Below are 19,127 nucleotides of genomic sequence, written 5' to 3'. Positions count from 1 at the left end.
ATGTTATATCTTCAGCAATAGGGTCTCACCATCCAGTTCTGTAGAATAATTGACAATAACATTAGCTATAGCCTATAATGTTTGGAAGTTTATGGGGCTAACAACTCCAAAAGTGGCAACCATTCCTGGTACTGGGCTTGATATTTATTAGCCTGTAGTGAATTGTCACCCTGTTGTAGGTGACATTTGAACTCCATTTGAACTCTTATATATGTATACATGTGTATTTTAGAAAGTATCTACAGTAGTAGGTTTCTGTGTGTCTTTTTCAAATACCTTTAGTGTTAGTAATCATTTCCCATACTCCCTTCTTTTTCTAGTCCTCCCATCCTTATCCTTACTTAACACTTCTTGTTTAGTTAGACCTCTTCTCTTTTCATACCCACTTCCCTTGAAATCTGCCTTCCCTTGCTGGCAAAATGCTCTTTCCTGTGGGATTAATCAGAACTTTCTCATGGCCCTCAGGAAATTGGCCTAGTTTTCTGATATCTATGGATACTCCAATTTAAAAACACATATCTAAAGATTCAGTGTTAACATTCACATATGAGAGAGGACTTGAAATATTTGTCTTTCTGGATCTAGGTTACCTGATTGAGAATGATTATTTCCAGCTCTATGCATTTACATGTAAATTTGATAATCTAATTTTTCTTTACAGAAATGGAATAGTATACCATTGTGTGAATGTGCTGCATTTTCATTATCAATTCTTCAGTTGTTGGACATCCGGGCTTTTTCCAATACTTGGCTATTATGAACTGGATAGCAATGAATATGGATATGCAGGTATTATAATAAGATGTAGACTCCTTTTGGATGTATGTCCAAGAGTTATATAGATGGGTCATATGGTAAGTTTGTTTCTAGTTTTTTGGGGAAGAAGGGTGTCTTAGTTAAGGTTTCTATAGCTTTGATAAAACACCATGACCAAAAGCAATGTGGGGGTGATAGGGTTTAATTCAGCTTGTGCTTCCAGATAACAGTCCGTCACTGATGAAGTCAGGGCAAAAACTCAAGCAAGGCAGGAGCCTGGATGCAAGAACTGAAGCAGAGATCATGGAGGAACATTGCTTAATGACTTGCCCTTTATGGCTTGATCAGCCTGCTTTCTTATACAACTCAGAACCACCTGTCTAGGGGTGGCTCTGCCTATAATGACCTGGGGCCTCCCATATTAACCATTAAATAAGAAAATGTCCAACAGACTTTCCACAGGCCACCTTATGGAGACATTTTTCCAACTGAAACTCATCTTCACAAATAACTCTGGTATATGTTAAGTTGACAAAGCAGAAACAACAACAACAAATAGGACAGAGGACACAGGTGTCTTACCTGGGTCTCTAGATCAGGTGGGCAACTGGAGAGTTGCTGTGGGGAAAACGAACTGGGATCTGGTAAATCCAAAAGTTTCTTTGCTGCTGGGACTGAGGAAGAGACTTTTAGAACAGTCTAGGAATCTGAGTACAATTGAAACCTCTTCTTTAGTATTCTGTACCTTTTCTCAAGGACTCAAACTTGGTGGGATAATCTCAGAGAGGAATGGGTTAAGCCTTAGCTCGGCCACCCTTTTCCTATTCCAGTTTTTCCTGTGCCTGCTTTGCACTGCCAAAAGGAAGTAATCATTTTCAGCTCTGCTTAGTGCTAATGCTACTGTCACTCTCAGAAGATAAATTTCCATAAAATCCTCTGCAAAATATTTAGGACTTTTCACTAAATCATAAATATTTTGCATTTTTTCTTCTTGAGAGCTAATGATATTTTAGAGAAGAGTTAATTTTTCACCTTTCTAGTTGAGCACTTTCTAGGAATAAAAGCCATGCAAATAGCACTCTTCACTTGCTTCTTTCTTAGCCTTTTCTATTTCTGCTCTAGTGCCACCAGAAGATATTATCTAGGTGCAGTGGAAGTGTACTGGAACTATAGGCAGAGTGACTTACTCAATGTGCTGCACACGGACACAAGGTAAATATGCTCTGTTGAATGTAACATTGTGAGGCTATGTCTTTGACTAGAAGATGCAGACACTAGGCAAAAGTGGATGACTAATACTTTGTTAAGTCCTTCAAACATTTGCAGGTAAGGTGTGCATGCAGTCTGATTATTTGCACCATGTTGCTTGCCATTTCTTCTCAGGGACCTAATTTACTCATTGATTTTTGTTGCTTGATCATTGATTTTTTTGTTGCATGTTGGCACTGTGGTTTGGAGAGAAGGATGGGATGAGGGAGAGTGAAGATGCAAGGAGCATGGGAGAGAAAGAGTAGAATTCCCCTTAGCTTACCCCAACCTTCCATAGAAAGAACTAGAACAGTGAAATTCTCAAAAGTATGCATATGGTAGACTTTTGTCTGATATTTGCCATTGCATCAGAAGCTTTTCATCTTTAGGAAGGGACTCTGGTTTATCTGATGTGATTAGACCATTAAACGAACTCCTCAGTATTATAATTGTCACTGACTTATTTCAATTTTTCTACCTCTTCTTAAATCTATTATACCTTGATTTGATAAGGTATTGAAACTGAATTATATGATAGTCTATTATTTTGTCAAAGTACTGTCTGTACTATATCTCCCTTGTCATTCTTGACATTTCTCTCCCTCTACGTCCTTCCATCTTTTTCTCTTTCTCCTTTTAAAAATAATACTTACAGAACATTTCCTGATTTTATTAGGAAATAAAACAAATATATTTTGGGTTTATTTATTAATTTTTTAGTCTTTCTATTACTACAGTTTCTGTTTCTCAATTTCATTCATCAATTCTAATTTTATTTGGATCACTTTGTTCTATTTTTGCTTATGAAGTTGAACGCTGAAATTACTTATTTTATGTTTTGCTGTGTTTTTTGTTTTGGCTTTCTTTGTTGTTGTTTTGTTTTGACACAGAGTTTCTCTTTGTAGCAGTTTGGGCTATCTTGGAACTCACTTTGTAGGTCAAGCTGGCCTCAAATTCACAGATATCCACCTGCCTCTGCCTCCTGAGTGCTGAGATTAAAGGTTTGTGCCACTACCACCTGACTATTTTTTTTTATAATTTTTATTTTATGTTTTGTTTCGTTCTGAGAAAAGGTCTCACTTTGTGGCACTTACTGTCATGGAATTCACTTTGTAGACCAGGCTGCTCTTGAATTCACAGAGATCATCCTGCCTCTGCCTTTTAAGTGCTGGGATTAAGGGCGTGCACCACAATGCTGGTCTTTCACTGTGTTTCTTTAAATGTGTACTATAAAGTTTTAAACACAGCCAGGAATGTGAAAGCAGGAAAACTAGGCATTCATGTCCAGATTTGGCTACATAGTGTGTTCATTGCCAGACCGAACTACTGGTGACCCTATCTCAAAATACCAAAAGAGATGGGGAGGATTTAAATACAATGTATATATTGTATTAATGTAAATGCTATATAGAGTCATATCATAGATACTGCATAAGTATTTTTGGTTGTTTGTGTTTCACTTCCTCATTCTTCTCCCACATCACCCAGTCTTATTCAACACACAGTGTGTGCATGCATGCACACACACACACACACACACACACACACACACATTACTAATTTTTAAAAACTAGAATACTATAATACTTTATTTACTTTTTCACTCAGAAACACCTTGTAGAATTGTCTATAGGTCAGTAGACACAACCTTAATACATTCTTTTTAATATCTGTATAAGAGCTGTGTCATACAAGTAAACACATTTATATCATTATCATTTTGGAGGGGGGGTTCTATACAATATCATAGTCTACTGATGTAGTCATTCATTCACTTAGGCTTTCACTTATTTTGTTGTGTTTGGGGTGGACTTCAGGCCTCCTATTTTATTCATGAGTGCTTTATCACTGAAATACAGTCCCAGACATGTTGTTATTTTAGCAAACAGATTCTCTGGTGGTCTTTTGCTGGAACAAATGAAATAGTTGTTTTGTTTTTGAGACAGGTTCTCTCTATATATCTCCAGCTGTCCTGGAACTCACTTTGTAGACCAGGATAGCCTAGAACTCATATTCACCCAACTCTGCCTCCTAAATTCTGGGATTAAAAGTGTGCACCACTACAGCCAGTTGTTTTAGTTTCAATTTCTACAAAGTTCAAGACTCTTCATGAGTATATCGTACTTGCATCATTTTACCCCCTTATTGCCCTACAACTTTTCTCATGTCCTCCACCCCCAACTTCCTCTCAAATTTGAGTTCATGGTAGAACATGCCTGTTCTGTCTAGTAGGTACTATCAAAAACAGTCATTCTGGTCCTCAAGATCTTACAATCTTTCTGTCCGCTTTTCCATGCATGATGTTTCCTGAACCCACTTAGTTATAGATGTTGCATTTGGGACTGTGTCCCCATGGTTACTTATTCTCTGCATTTTGACAAGTTGTGGTTCTCTCTAATAGACTACATCTATTTCAAAAGGAATCTTCTTTGATGAGATGTCAGAGCTGTACTTATCTATGCTATAAGGATGGATGTTTAGAAGGCAGGTGGAAACTATATTACTTTAATTACAGGATAGTTGTGGGTTCTTTGTAGGGCCTATGATCTCTTCAGTCACAGGTTTTTGTCTAGGTTTACATACCAGGCAATGAGTTCCCTCAAACTAAATTGATTTTATATCCAATCTAGGCAGGTGTTGGTTACTCCCAAGATACACGTGCTACTATTTCACTACTGAGGCATCTTGCTGGTTTCATTGTTGTTGTTGCTCTTGGACTGTACAACTGGGTAGGACTGAGAATAACTTTTCTTTCTTGGTAGCTTGCATAGCACCTTCTGACAGTATGAATGCTAGTCCTCAGGAAGGGGGATTCCAGATTAATACTAGCTCAATTCCTCCAAGGTCCACGAGCAAAGTGTGTGGTGTCTTGAACAATAGGATGTTGTGTGTGGTGTGTTCAACAATAGGATATTATCTTCATATTTTGACAGGTAGCCAAGAGCAATGACAATTGCCTATATTGTTTGGAGAGTCTCTTGGACCCCACCCAACAACTCAAACACTCTGGGGTTTTTATTAGTCTATAGCTCCCAGGAAATATTATTTCACTGTGTAGGATAACTGTATTAAAATGTGTGAGTATGTATGTGCGTATGTGTGTGTCTGTGTGTGTGAGAGAGAACATATGTATTGTATGTACTTTTTTCTTTTTGATTTTTTTCAAGACAAGGTTTCTCTGTGTAACAGACCTGGTTGTCCTGGAACTCACTCTGTAGACCAGGCTGGCCTCAAGCTCAGAGATCCACCTGCTTCTATCTCCCAAGTGCCGGGATTAAAGGCATGCACCATCACTGCCCGGCTGTATTTGCATCTTTAAATAAGATTATAAAGTAATAAATTTCATTATGACTTTTCCAAACATCCTTAGTGGTATTTATCCCTCCTTCCTTCCTTTCCCGCTGTTTTCCTTCTTCCCCTTTCCCAGTTAAGTCCCCTTTTTTTTCCTTTCCCACAGTATCCTTCTATCCCTATTTCTAGAGCTCCTGCTTCACCCTCTACAAATTGTCCCTTTGTTTGTTGCTGGTTTCTACAGTTCTTCCAGGCTATACAATCAATCCTAAAGATTCAGATCTAGGATCCACAAATAAGAAAGAATATGTGACATTTGTTTTTCTCTGTCTGGGTTACCTCATTCAAAATGACTGTTTCCAGCTCCATCCATTTATCTCTGACTTTCATAGTTTCATTTTCTTTCTTTTTATCTTTGTTAATTTTCTTTCTTTTTTTCCTTTTTTTTCTTTTTTAGAGACAGATCTTCTGATTGTCCTGGAACTTGCTTTGTAGACCAGACTGGCCTTGAACTCATAGAGATCCACCTGCCTCTGTTTCCCAAGTGCTGGTATTAAAGATGTGCACCACCACCACCCAGCTCAATTTTTTTTAATAGTTAAGTAGAATCCCATTGTGTCTATATACTACATTTTTATTATCCATTCATCAGTTGGTGGATATCTAGGCTAATTATGTTTCCTTGCTATTGTGAATAAAGCAGCAGTGGACATGGGCATGCAAGTATCTTTGTAGTAGAATATGGAGTCTTTTGGGCATATACCCAGGAGTGGTATATCTGGTTCATATAGTAGTTCTATTTGTAGCTTTTTTAGAACTTCCATACTGATTTCCAAAGTGGCTGCATCAGTTTATTCTCGGTGGAATAGAGTTTCTCTTTCCAAACATCCTCACCAGAATTTGTTGTCATTTGATTTTTTTTTTTGATGATAAGTATTCTGAGAGGGAATGTCAGTGTAGTTTTAATTTGAATTTCTCTAATTGCTAATGATGTTAAACACTTTTAAAGTGTTTATTAGCTTTTGTATTTCTTCTAGTGAGAACTTTCTGTTCAGTTCCACAGCCTTTTAAAATAATGAGTTTTCTCTCTTTTTCTTATACCTTTTTTATTTTACTTTTTAAAAGATTCTAATGAAATTACATTTTTCACTTCCTTTTTTTCTCTCTAAATCTTCCACTATATTGCTGTATTTAAAATTCATGGTCTCTTTTATTCATTAACTGTATTGCTTGGATATATTATATGCATGTGCATATATATTCCTAAATACAACCTTCTCAGTCTGTATATTGTTACTAATATGTATTTTTTCAGGGCTGATCATTTGGTATTGAATAACAATTGATGTGTTCTTTTCCAGAGAAGACTTTTTCTTCTCTTGTCATTCCTTAGTTGTGTATAGTTCTTTGTATGGGTTTGAGATCTCCTGTACTTTTCCTAGTCCACTTTGGCGTGTCTATTGGTGTCATCCTTGTTTAGTTCACATTTGTTAAGTTGTGTCCATGAGATCTTTTGAATGTAGTTTCTGATATTACTAGGAGACACAATCTCACAGGAAGTCCCTGCTCCTCTTGCTCTTACAATCTTTCCACTCCCACTCCCCAAACCTTCCCTGAGCTCTAAGCATAGGAGTGTTTTATAGATATCCACTGGGACTTTGCATATTGATAGATTCTGGTTTTCTTTTATGATCTCCATTTGTTATGAAGAAAAGTTTCCCTGATGAGAGGTGAAGACTAAAATTATCTGTGGATATAGGAAAAATGTTTAGCCAGGCGGTGGTGGTACATGCCTTTAATCCCAGAACTCAGGAGGCAGAGGTAGACAGACCTCTGTGAGTTCAAGGTCAGTCTGGTCTACAAGAGCTAGTGCCAGGATGGGCTCCAAAGCTACAGAAAAACCCTGTCTCGAAAAACAAAAGGAAAGAAAGAAAGAAAGAAAGAAAGAAAAAGAAAGACAGGAAAAAATGTTTAACATTTAGTAAAGTAGTTGTTGCAAGTTCTCCTCTAATGTCCATGACTTCACTGGCAATGAGTAATTAGCTAGGTTTCTATTACCAGGCATGGTTTCCCTCATGTTGAGTGGGTCTTAAGTCCAATCAGAGAACTGTTGGTTACCACCAAGGTAAGCGTGCCACTACTGCATTCTTAAGGTTATCATGCCATGCTCGTCACTAATGTGATTAATAGGTGTCATAGATGGGTAGGACTTGGTTGTCTCTCTCCTTTGGAATGTTTGTTTCTTCTTTGTTTTACTTCTTTGTATATTCTAAAATTATCTGTTCAGTGTATAGCTGGCAAAGATTTTCTTCTGTTCTGTAGGCTGTCTCTTCACTTAATAGATGGTTTGTCTCCACTTGATAGATGGTTTCCTTTGATGTGCAAGTCCCATTTGTTGACTGTTGATTGGCCTTATTTCCTAAGCAATGAGAAATTTTTTTTTATTCAGAAAACCTTTACCTAGTCCCATATCTTTAAGTGTGCTTCATACTTTGTCCTCTAGCAATTTCAGTTTCATATCTAATATTGAAGTCTTTGAGCTATTTGGAGTTTATTTTGTATGGCATGAGAGATAAGGATTTTGTTTCTTCTACATGTAGATATTTAGCTTATCCACACCATTTGTTAAGATATGATCTTTTCTCCTGTGCATTTTTTTGGCCCATTTGTCAAAAATCAGGTGACTGTAGAATCATGGACTTATATCGGGGCCTTCTACTCAATTTCATGATCTGTCTTCTTTTGTGCCAATACATGGTTTTCTTACCATGTCTCTGCAATATAACTTGCACTTGTAATCAGCTATAGTCGTAACTCCTGCAGTAAGTATTCTTTTTGTTCGAGTATTTCTTTGGTTATGGGGATCCTTTTTGTTTCCACATGAATTTTAAGATACTTATTTTTATATTACTATGAAGAATGTAGCTGCAATGCTGATAGAGATTGTATTGATTCTGTAGATTGTTGTTGATAGTATAATTTTCATAATACAGATTCTTCCAGTGCTTGAGTGTGGGAGACCTTTCTATCTTCTTTTCTTTTTATTTTTTTAAATAAGAAAACAAACTATCTTTTTTCATCATACATATCAATCCAAGTTCCTACTCCCTCCCCTCCTCCCATTCCCTTCATTTATCCCCCCACCCCATCCACTCCTTAGAGAGGGTAAGGCACACTGCTTTGGGGAGGGTCCAAGGCCCTCCCTACTATATCTAGGCTGAGCAAGATCCATCCAAAGAGAATAGTTTCCCAAAAAGCCAGTACAAGCAGTAGGGATAAATCCTGATGCCACTGCCAGTGATCCCTCAGTCTGCCCCAGCCATACAGCTGTGAAACACAGAGGGACTAGTTTGGTCCTATGCTTGTTCCTTCCCTGTCCGGCTGGAATTGGTGAGCTCCTGTTAGCTCAGGTAAACTCTTTCAGTGTATATACTCATCATGGTCTTGACCTCTTTGTTCATATTCTCACTCCTCCCACTCTTCAACTGGACTTTGGGAATCTTCTTTAATTTCTTTCTTCAGTGTTTTAACATTTTGCTGTATAAATCTTTCACTTCTTTTGTTAGATTGATACCAAGGTAATTATTTAGAACTCATTTATTGATTTATTTATTTTATGTAAATAAGTGTTTTGCCTGTGTGCATGTCAGTTCACCACTTCAGTACCTAGTACAACAGTCAAAAGAGGGATCCCCTAGGACTGAAATTCCAGTCAGTCGTGAGCCACCACGTGGGTTTTGGGAACCAAACCTTGGTCATCTTTAAGAGGAGTCAGTGCTCTTAACTGCTGATCCATCTCTCCAGTCCCCATCCAAGGTAATTTTTGTTAATTAGATTATTATTCTGCTTATTTTCTGTTACATTGATTTCTGACCTTGTGCTAATTAGTTTTATGTCAACTTGACACAATTTATAGTCATCTGAGAGGAGGGGACCTCTTATGGAGAAAATGTCTCCATAAGACTGGGCTGTGGGCAAGCCTGTGGAGTGTTTTATTAATTAGTGATTGATGGGGGAGAGCCCAGGCATTGTGGGTGATTCTGTCACTGGGCTGGTGGCCCTAGGTTCCATAAGAAGGTTGCTGAGCAAATCATAAAGGGCAAGCCAGTAAGCAGCCCTCCTCCATGGCTCCTGCTTCAGCTCCTGCCTCCAAGTTTCTCTTGAGTTCCTGCACTGACATCCTTCAATGATGAAGTGGAAATGTAGTCAAATAAATTATTTCCTCACCAAGTTGTTTTCATCATGGCAATAGTACCCTATGACAAATTGATACTAGGATTGTGGGGTATGGCTGTGACAAACCTGATCATGTTATTTTGGGGAGGATTGTTGAAGAACTTTGGAACTTTGGCCTGAAAAAGCTACTGCGTGTTCAGACCTTGGTGAGCTGTTTTGTGGGAGTATGGGAGATAAAAATGTTAAGAGAAATCAGAGAATGGAATTCTGGCGTGTGAAGTTCCAGAGGGAAGTTTTAGAGTCACATAAAGACTCTATCAGGGCCATTGCATATTTTGAATTAAGAATCTGTAGTTCTGGTCAGCTAGAACTGTATAGTCAGGTATGATTAACAATAGATCAGTACTATTAAAGTCAAATCTTTGTGTTACTGAGAACTTGATGCTGGTTAACTGGAACTGAGAAATTAGTGGGGGTTAGAAAGAACATCGTTGAGGTTAAATCTTCTGGGTGGTGTTTCCTCAGAGTCATCACACGGAATCTGTGCTCTATAGGTAACCTAGCTGTACCTCATGTTGACAGCTTAACTTGGTAATATAAAAGTAATACAGGTAGTACTGGTTTTAAAGGCATAAAGGGGTCATGGAGAACAACTGATACTTGGCACTGTGAGTACCAGGAGAGGCCATTAGTGAAGATACAGCCTCAATAGCATTTGGAAGTCCAGGATTAAAGGATTCATGCAGGGACACTGAGGCTTGCTACCATGAAGAGAGCCTAAGAGAGGCTATTAGTAAAAGTGCGTGTAGATCTTTGCACCATGGTGCCTGCAGAAGGCAGAAAGGGCATCTGATCCCCTGGAGTTACAGATGGTTGTGAGCTGCCATGTGGTGCTGGGAATCGAACCTGGTATCTCTGGACGAGTAACTAGTTCTCTTAACTGCTGAACTATCCATTTCCCCAGTCCCTGTATTGTCTTTAATATTTAATATTTTAATATTGAGATTTAAAAGTTCTTTATATAGTCTCAATACTACAACTTTATACGATTTATATTATGTAACTATTATCCCATGCTGTGGGTAATCTTTTCACATTACTAATAGTATTCTTTCAAACTCAAAGTCTTTCATTTTGATGAAGTTTAATTTATCTGTTTTTTTTACCTTAGTTACACCTAGTTATACTTTTGACATAATACGTAAGAAATATTTGCCAGAGCTGGTCGATGGTGGCGCACGCCTTTAGTCCCAGCACTCGGGAGGCAGAGGTAGGCGGATCTCTGTGAGTTCGAGACCAGCCTGGTCTACAGAGCTAGTTCCAGGACAGGCTCCAAAGCCACAGAGAAACCCTGTCTCGAAAAACCAAAAAAAAAAAAAAGAAAGAAATATTTGCCAGATCTTAGGCTTCATTTTCTTCTATGCAGTTTATATTTTTAACTCCTACATTAAGGCCTTTGATTCATTTAATACTTGTTTTTTTGTGTATGGTGTAAGAAAGGGATACAGGTTCATTTTATTGTTTGTATAGCCTGCAGTTGAATACCCCAAGTAGCAGCCCAGAGGACCAGGTACCTGGTATCATATTGAAAAGTTGGTCACTTATCTGTTTGTTCTTGTAAACAATTAATAGCGAGATGATTATACATCATGAAGTGCTTTGTATTTTAATGTAATCTAGTACCCTGGCACAATGAATAATACTTTTGGTATAAAATTTTATTTAGGAGGGTTGGGAAGTGACTCACACAGTGAAGTGCTTGCTTTACAAGCATGAAGAAATGAGGTCATATCACCAGCATCCACATAAAGATTCTAACACTGGGGAAACAGAGATATGCAGATCCATGGAGCTTACTGTATAGCCAACTTATCTGAATCAGTGAGCTCCAGGTTGTCTAAAAAAAAAGATGGAATCCTGAGAGATGGCCCAGTGGTTGAGTTATTTCTGCTCTTACACAGGACACAAATTCAATTCCTAGCACTAACATTGTTGAACTTTAGAGTCCAACTACTGAAGAGGAGTCACCCCAAGAATACACTGTCACACCTCAATTGATGTAAAAGCAAGAGGATTTTAATTCTGCTGTGGTAGGGTCACTTAGCATTCAATAGCATTCAATGGCAAGGACCCCAAATGCCTGTTACATGCCATTTTTTAAAGCGAAAAGCCATAGAAACAAGGGTGGGGGACTCGGGAGCAGTTTTCCAATTATTAGGATTGGCTTATTCAGAGGGGCTTCTAATAACAAGTGGTCTGAGCCAGGACTGGAGAGTGGTTGCCAGATCAGACGAGGCAACAGGGAACATCTGGGAATCATTCCGATTCCTTTTCAGGGACCAAGTCAAAACATTGGTAGACATCTGTGGGTTACCTTGTTTCAATTCTAGAAACGGAGCTCTATTTGGAGAATATCCACAAGGTCATAGGAGATGGAAAGTTTCCAACATTTCAGTACATGCATGTATTCCCAGGGAGGTGTGGGGGGAAGCACTAAGGCACTCAGAAATGGCCTCAAAATTGTCTTAAAGTCCTACAGCTTGATGGCTCACCACTTGTGACTCCAAGTCTACAGGATCCAAAGCCATCTTCTGGCCTCTGTGGGTACCTGCACTCATGTGGCATACACTCACACAGACACATAAAGATAAAAATAAGATAGAGAGAGATAGAAGACAACCAACATCAACATCTGACCTCTATATTTACACACACACACACACACACACACACACACATGAACACAAGTACACACATTATACCACCCACACTAAAAATGAACCTAATGAAGTAAATAATTCATTAGCAGGATGTCACATGTATTTACTAGAAAAAAATAGATTTTTTGTTTTAACATTAGCATTTTGTAATCTAGATTATTTTGACAACAGGATAAACGGACTCTAAACACATCCTGACAGACTCTGCCAAAGTTTAAAATAAACAGCTAAGGAAATTCAAATTTACACTATCTGTTCCTGCAGCTGCTCAACTTCTTCTAAGCAAAGGTCAGAAAATATAATGGTTTTCCAACTGGTTTTAGATAAAATTTGAAAGAAAAATTCATGTCAGGAATAATTATTGCCAAGTACATTTGGCAGAATTTATATATCAAATTCCAACGGAAATACAAACAACAATCCCAAATGTTAAGAGGAAGCAAAGTTAGAATGGATTTAAAACATTTTTTCTATGATGTTTTGTGCTTCTTCAACAGTGGAAATTTTCCATATAATTAACGTGTAGTATGAAGATCTTCTTACACTCACTAATATGTCTCTATCCCAGAAAGAAAACAAAGATATTTGTTGCTGAACACAATCTTATATAACAGGAATAGTTTGTATATAACCGAACCCTGTGCAATTTTTCTTTTAATATATTGAACAATTAGTATTGGTTAAAGTTTGGCCCATTGGGGGGGGCATTATTTACTCCACCATTATATATCAATGCCACCAACAAATGGATTGTGGTATACCAATAGTCAATTTTTTATACTAGTGTATGATGTTGACCTATCTATAAAAGGCCAGGTGAGTGCCTCTCCCGGAAACTAGTCATCATCAGGTATCTCCTGTAAGGCCATGAGTGTGATGAGGCAAAAAGGGATAAGAGGGGTTCCTAGCCTCCTGTTTATACAGTTATCTTAGCTCTCTAACCATGAAGTTCCCCCATGCATTTCTCTGCAAAGAAATTCTATTTATTGGAAGAATTTCCTTAAAAACCCCTGGTCTTTGGCCCACAGCCACTATAGAATGTCTTTTGTCAAGGCCTTCAGTTGGCAGAGCCAGTCAACTGGCTCTCGGGTATCTTGGAAACCCTGGAATGGAGTGAAATTCAGGGCTAAGTGGAAGAGTGGGCCAGAAGAATATGATACGGGTGAAGCCAGCCCCACTTTGCCCTGCTTGGTCAGAGTCCTTGACAGAGGTCTCTGAAAAACTAAGTATCAGTTCAGATATTTGACTGTTAAGAAGACTGTTAAGCATTGAAAGCCAGCAGAGTCCAGCTCTGCTGACTTCCTCCCAGGGTTTGGTTAGGTTGCCTTGGAGGAGTAGCAAAAGGTACTTAGAAAATTTCTAGTCTGAGGTTACAGAATGAATTCACATGATTGCAGTTCCAGTTATGTCTCTTTATTGTTCTGTTTTAATTCTAATTTTCTTGTCTTAATTGTCTATAATTTCTTAGCTCTAATTCTCTGTATCAATTCTAATTCCAATTCTCTGTTACAAATCTCTATTTCAATTTATTCTTGTTCTAATTACTCAATATTCTTCTTCTTTTTCTTCATTTTCCTTCATTCTTTATCCTTCTACATTCTTTACTCTTCCAGTCTTCTTTTTTCTGCTGGTACAAATTCCCAAGCATATACATATACACATATACATGCATACATACACATACACACATGCACAAATCCATTCATTAGAAACTTGTTAGTAATAAAAATCTGCAAGGAAAATTCTCAGGGACACAGGTGTTCTTTGAAGATAGGCAGCAAAATTTGTCAGCTAGTTTGTAGCTAACCACAGCTGCAGCTGTGAGGAGGTTTGGGCCATCTCTTAAAGGGGCCACTACAGGTTACAAAGGGAGAAAACTAAAACATTGAGAGATCTAAGGAAGAGACAGAGACTAACATGGTTAGTCAGTTGGGTGCTATTGGTCTCTTGAAGGACTATCAAATAACAAGGCCAGACACCTGCAATACCACTCTAATTAATCATAAATCTTTCAAGGACTTAGATCTAGTAAGGCCAGACACCTGCAGTTCAGCTCTGTGGAAGTTCCTCCTGTGATCTCTCCACAAGGACTTTCTTCTGGTCAAATAATCCTGCTAAGGAATTAATTATAAAGAACAGACTTCTAAGTTGTTTTTTATTGCAGTGCGGGACAAAAGGTTTGACTGTCTTATTTTATTTGCCAGATTAGTTTTTTTTTTGGGGGGGGGGAGTCATCCTAACAGAACACAGGAAAATTGTGCCCAACATATGAGGAATACATTGCTTAAGAGTCACAAAACTGAGTTAGAAGTGGAGCATGTTATCACACAACAGAATTTGCAGTTAGAGACAGCCAGCTATTCAAAATGCAATATTTTTCATGGCTGTGCTTATGTGAATTTAACCTCCATCATATGCGTAAATGTCTGGTGGGCTGGCCTTCTAAATGTCAGCTGATTTACATAACCTTGCAGATCCCATGAATTCCCCCCTTTTTCATTTAATAAATGCAGTTTATGAATTTCTCTCTGGGGAATGCATACTTCAGGTCCTAAGTGTCTGAGGATGACTGGAAGAATGATAATGATGTTGAAATTAATAATCAACAATCTATATTGATAGTTAATCAATAATTTGTATTTATAATCAATATTTATAATTATCAATTTATGTCTATGATTAATAATAAGTCAACAATCCATATTGATGGCAAGCAGAGGACTAGTTTAACCATCTTGTAGTTGTATATGAATTCATAATATCTCTGATTTATAGTAAGGCAGAGGAGTTATATAGGAATCTACAATAATTTGTATGACACGGTGTGGTTAAACATGTCCAAATGTTAGGATTTTGAGTTATCAAAAAAGAATGGTTGAACATAGAATGTTAGTTTTATTAGTCTTTGGTTAATTGTATTAGATTTGATTAATTTGTATTTTGATTGAGCATTGTTAAAGGGTTTTTATTAAATGTTTTATTCATTTAGTAGACTGAAAGTATATTGATCAAGAAGATATCTCCATTAAAATCAGAAGCATTTTTAGTTTATATTTAAGAAATGACCAAAGGGAATATAGAATCCTAAGCTCATAACTGAATAGCAAGAATCATTGTTCTATCAGTTTATTAGAATTTTATTAATGTCAAACTTTGAACTTTTGAAAGCTTACTATAACAATATCAAAAATGAATGATCTTTTCTTTTCTTCATCCAGATTTCTTCCTAGAATGCCAACATCTTTTCCATTCAACACCTCCATCATGTACAAAAAGACGGTATTTGTAGAGTACATGGACCACCTTTTCAGCATTGGCAAGCCCAGGCCACCCTGGATGGGTAATGAAAACAATATTAAATGCTAATTATGATGTTAGTTAACTCATTTCCTAGCAAATATCCCTAACCTCAGGGCTGTACTTAGAAAGTGTGGTCACCAAAGGATATATTCTTTAACCAGATGTCCTTAACTGCTACTTTCAGGAAAATAAACTGACTGAATTTTATGTCTCCTCTGCTTGGCTTCTACAAGCTTGGTCTTGGATTATTTCCTTTTCTTTTTCTCTTTAATCCAGTTTTATCTTCTATAGTTTGAAGCGTTACATTTTTGTCTATGTTCTAATAACTCCACTTCTATATTTAATTTTGACCCATTCTAAATATCAACTCTTTATCTCCACTTAGATGTCAAATGAGCATGTAAAAAGACAAGATATTTATTGCATTAACAATGTTTTTATCAATGCTAGAGATCTAACCTAGGATCTTGCACATGTTCAGCAATTGCTTTACTACTGAACAACACCACCATTACCTGTCTTAGAATTGATGCTGAGAATTTTTTTTAAATATTTATTTATTTATTTATTTATTTATTTATTATGTATACAATATTCTGTCTGTGTGTACGCCTGCTGGCCAGAAGAGGGCACCAGACCTCATTACAGATGTTTGTGAGCCACCATGTGATTGCTGGGAATTGAACTCAGGACCTTTGGAAGAGCAGGCAATGCTCTTAACCTCTGAGCCATCTCTCCAGCCCCTGATGCTGAGAATTTTATAGGTGACAAATACTCTCATATTTGAAGTCTTTGAGCCTTGATTGAGATTTTTTTTCATATAGTAGGCATAAACTGTTCTTCAACCGTTGGCCCATGACCCCTGTGCAGCCTATATGAAAGAAGGCTAGGAATGTGTAAGATTTACCTTTGAGGATTTCTTTGGAAAACATTTTTGGTATGTTCCCTACTGAAAGATGGGAGGGAGGCCACTTGAGAAGGAGGATTAGGAAAAGAAGCCAGGAAATGTATGAAGCTGCCAACAAAAGTACTTTTACTTACTGAAGTTTTTTGTGGAGAGGCTCTTCAAAACTTAGCAGGAGGATTAAGGGAGCTTTAAGATTCAGAAAACATCGTGCTGCAGAGATGGATCAGAAGGACAAGTGAGATTGTTCAGAGGTTAAGAGCTCTTGTTACTCTTGCAGAAGCCCTGGGTTCAATTTCTAGTACCTACATGGTAGTTCACAAACATCTGGAACTCCACTTCTAGATCCCGCACCCTCTTCTGACTTCCTTGGGCACCAAGCACACATATGGTGCACAAAGGCTTGCAAACAAAACACTTATACACATAAAATAAAACAAATAATAAAAAAGATTCAGAGGACATCAAAGTTTGTCATTTAAAAGGAAGAAATTGTTAACATCTACAAACATTAGTGTCTGTTAGTATTTGGACATTACTAGAAAAGATTTAGGCAAGAAAGAAATTTCACAGAATGCAACTAAAAATTGTGGTCATTTTGGAAAATCAAAGCTATTTCATATTTTCATGTCACTGACTCCAACTCATTCAATAAACCATTTATAAGTATCTTATAAAGATATCCACAGACTATAACTCTTAATTTCCTCTTGATTTCTGTATTTTGGACTATCTATCCATTTGTCATAACTGAAATTAAATCATAGGAATCACCTATGATCTCTTCATTTTTCTCCCTCCCTTCTTCCCATAAGGTCCTACATATTATGTTCCCTGTATACATCTCTAATCTTATTTTTTATTATTGTACTGGTCATTCACATAAATTCAGTCATACTATTCAACTATGCCGGATTTATTTATGCCTCAAGACTTTCACATTTGTTTTATTTGCTTTTAATGTTATTCTCCTAGATCGTTGAATTAATGAAACACTGAATGACTTATCACAAATAATTTCTCAGAACAACCCTGAGGCTGAACTAAAGTTAGTAGAAAGCATAACTGCTATTTATCAGTTTCAAAGTGGCATGCTTTTCCACTGTGACTTTAATTCTCTCTTTTATAATGACAGGCTCTCTGGTATGTTATCTTTCAAGTAATTTTTGAGGGACATCTCATTTTAACAGGTCTGCTGGGTCCTACCATTTGGACTGAGGTTCATGACACTGTGGTCATTACCCTTAAAAACATGGCTTCTCATCCTGTCAGTCTACATGCTGTTGGTGTTTCCTACTGGAAATCTTCTGAGGGTGAGTCAAATTCTTTCCTATTGTCCTGCCATTACAATTGTAGAAAGATGAGAAGCATGTTCTTGGTAATAAGGGCCATGTTTCTCCATTTTGGATTGCTATAAAATAAACACTTATCTGGACACCTTACAAAGTAAGAGGATTATATTATTAATAGTTCTGAGTTCTAAAACCATCAGCCTTCATGACATCTTCACGCCATATAGTATAATAAGTGATCATAAATATAAATTTATGAAACAATGAGCCAAAATTAACCTTTCCTTCTTAAATGTCTCAAAACTATTACATTGGAACCAAATATCCAATACAAGAAACTTAGAGGACATGTCTAAACAGTGTTATACCTGGAATTGTATTAATTCTTTTGTATATAAATATATTGAAATTTAATCATCATAGTAGCAGTAATTACTTATATGTACTACATTCAAGGCCATATGCTTTCCAATGGCAGAATCAGGTCCATAAGTGGGCCTATCTAACCCTAAAACTTGTGCTCTGAACCACTATTCCACAGTACAAGGATTTGTATAGATAATGCTTAATTTTGGTTTATATAACTAGAAAGTTCCATGAAATGAACTGAGTGTGACTGGGGACCAAGGATACAATGATACCTTCAGCATCATTTTTCTCACATTTTTTGCTCTATATTCCTTCTGTTTTGGTTTTATTATTGGCCAGACTTCTTTAACATTATGACAAATATAGCTACTGAAAACTTGCTTTGATTTTTACAGATAGTGATGATGATAATGAAATCTTTTCCTATATGTCTTGACGTTGAGCAATATGGAAGGCTTTAGAGGAAGAAGGAACATTAGCCTTATTTAACCTGCCTATGGAAAGTTCTTGTCACACAAGATAGAAAGTTTCACTAATATAAACTTCTATAAGTAGTTCCTGAGAAAGGCAAAGACTCAAGAAGCAAAGTGAACTGTAATTGAGGCTTCCAGCATTTACAATCTGGTGTTAGTTCTACCATTCGCATCTCAAAGTTACTAGAATGTAAATATTTCAAAATAGGTTCATTGTATACATTTGTTGTTTCTCTACCATGTAACGTAATATCTAGTATATAGTCCTTGCTTTACATAAGAACAAAGGTATAGAAAACACCATTTTCTTTATGTTCCTCACTCATTAGAATTACTTCTTTTTTTTTCTTAATCATACATTACATTTTTAATGAGCTGCATAAACATAATATCCTAAACAAGAGTAGAAACATAATACAGAAAAACAGAAATTACTTTAAATTTATATCAGTATACCAAAATCTATATCAATATAAATTATTTAAGATTAATAGTTGTTTTTTGGATTAAAATAGATTCAATAATTCACCCTTTTGTAATTTCTATATCATATTCCTCTTTTTTTCTTTCAGAAAGAGATCTTTGAATCTAACTCCTT

The 19,127-nt window shown here is 36.9% G+C and overlaps 1 protein-coding gene across 1 annotated transcript in view; it reads left to right on the top strand.

The window, feature by feature from the left end:
* Positions 1–1,588: 1,588 nt before the first annotated feature.
* The window catches only part of LOC121437126 (coagulation factor VIII-like), a 157,314-nt gene continuing 139,775 nt past the window's right edge, over positions 1,589–19,127 (top strand). The window contains 3 exon segments of the mRNA XM_041636966.1: positions 1,589–1,968; positions 15,410–15,531; positions 17,586–17,708. Of these exon segments, the coding sequence (XP_041492900.1) occupies positions 1,823–1,968; positions 15,410–15,531; positions 17,586–17,708 (391 nt within the window). The 5' untranslated portion in view covers positions 1,589–1,822.

This window comes from Microtus oregoni, unplaced genomic scaffold (assembly GCF_018167655.1).
Source record: "Microtus oregoni isolate MIOR12 unplaced genomic scaffold, Mior012 000050F_ref0000143, whole genome shotgun sequence".
NCBI classification, from domain to species: domain Eukaryota; kingdom Metazoa; phylum Chordata; class Mammalia; order Rodentia; family Cricetidae; genus Microtus; species Microtus oregoni.
Note: the sequence above shows the minus strand (reverse complement) of the source record. Positions and strands in the feature narration are given on the sequence as shown.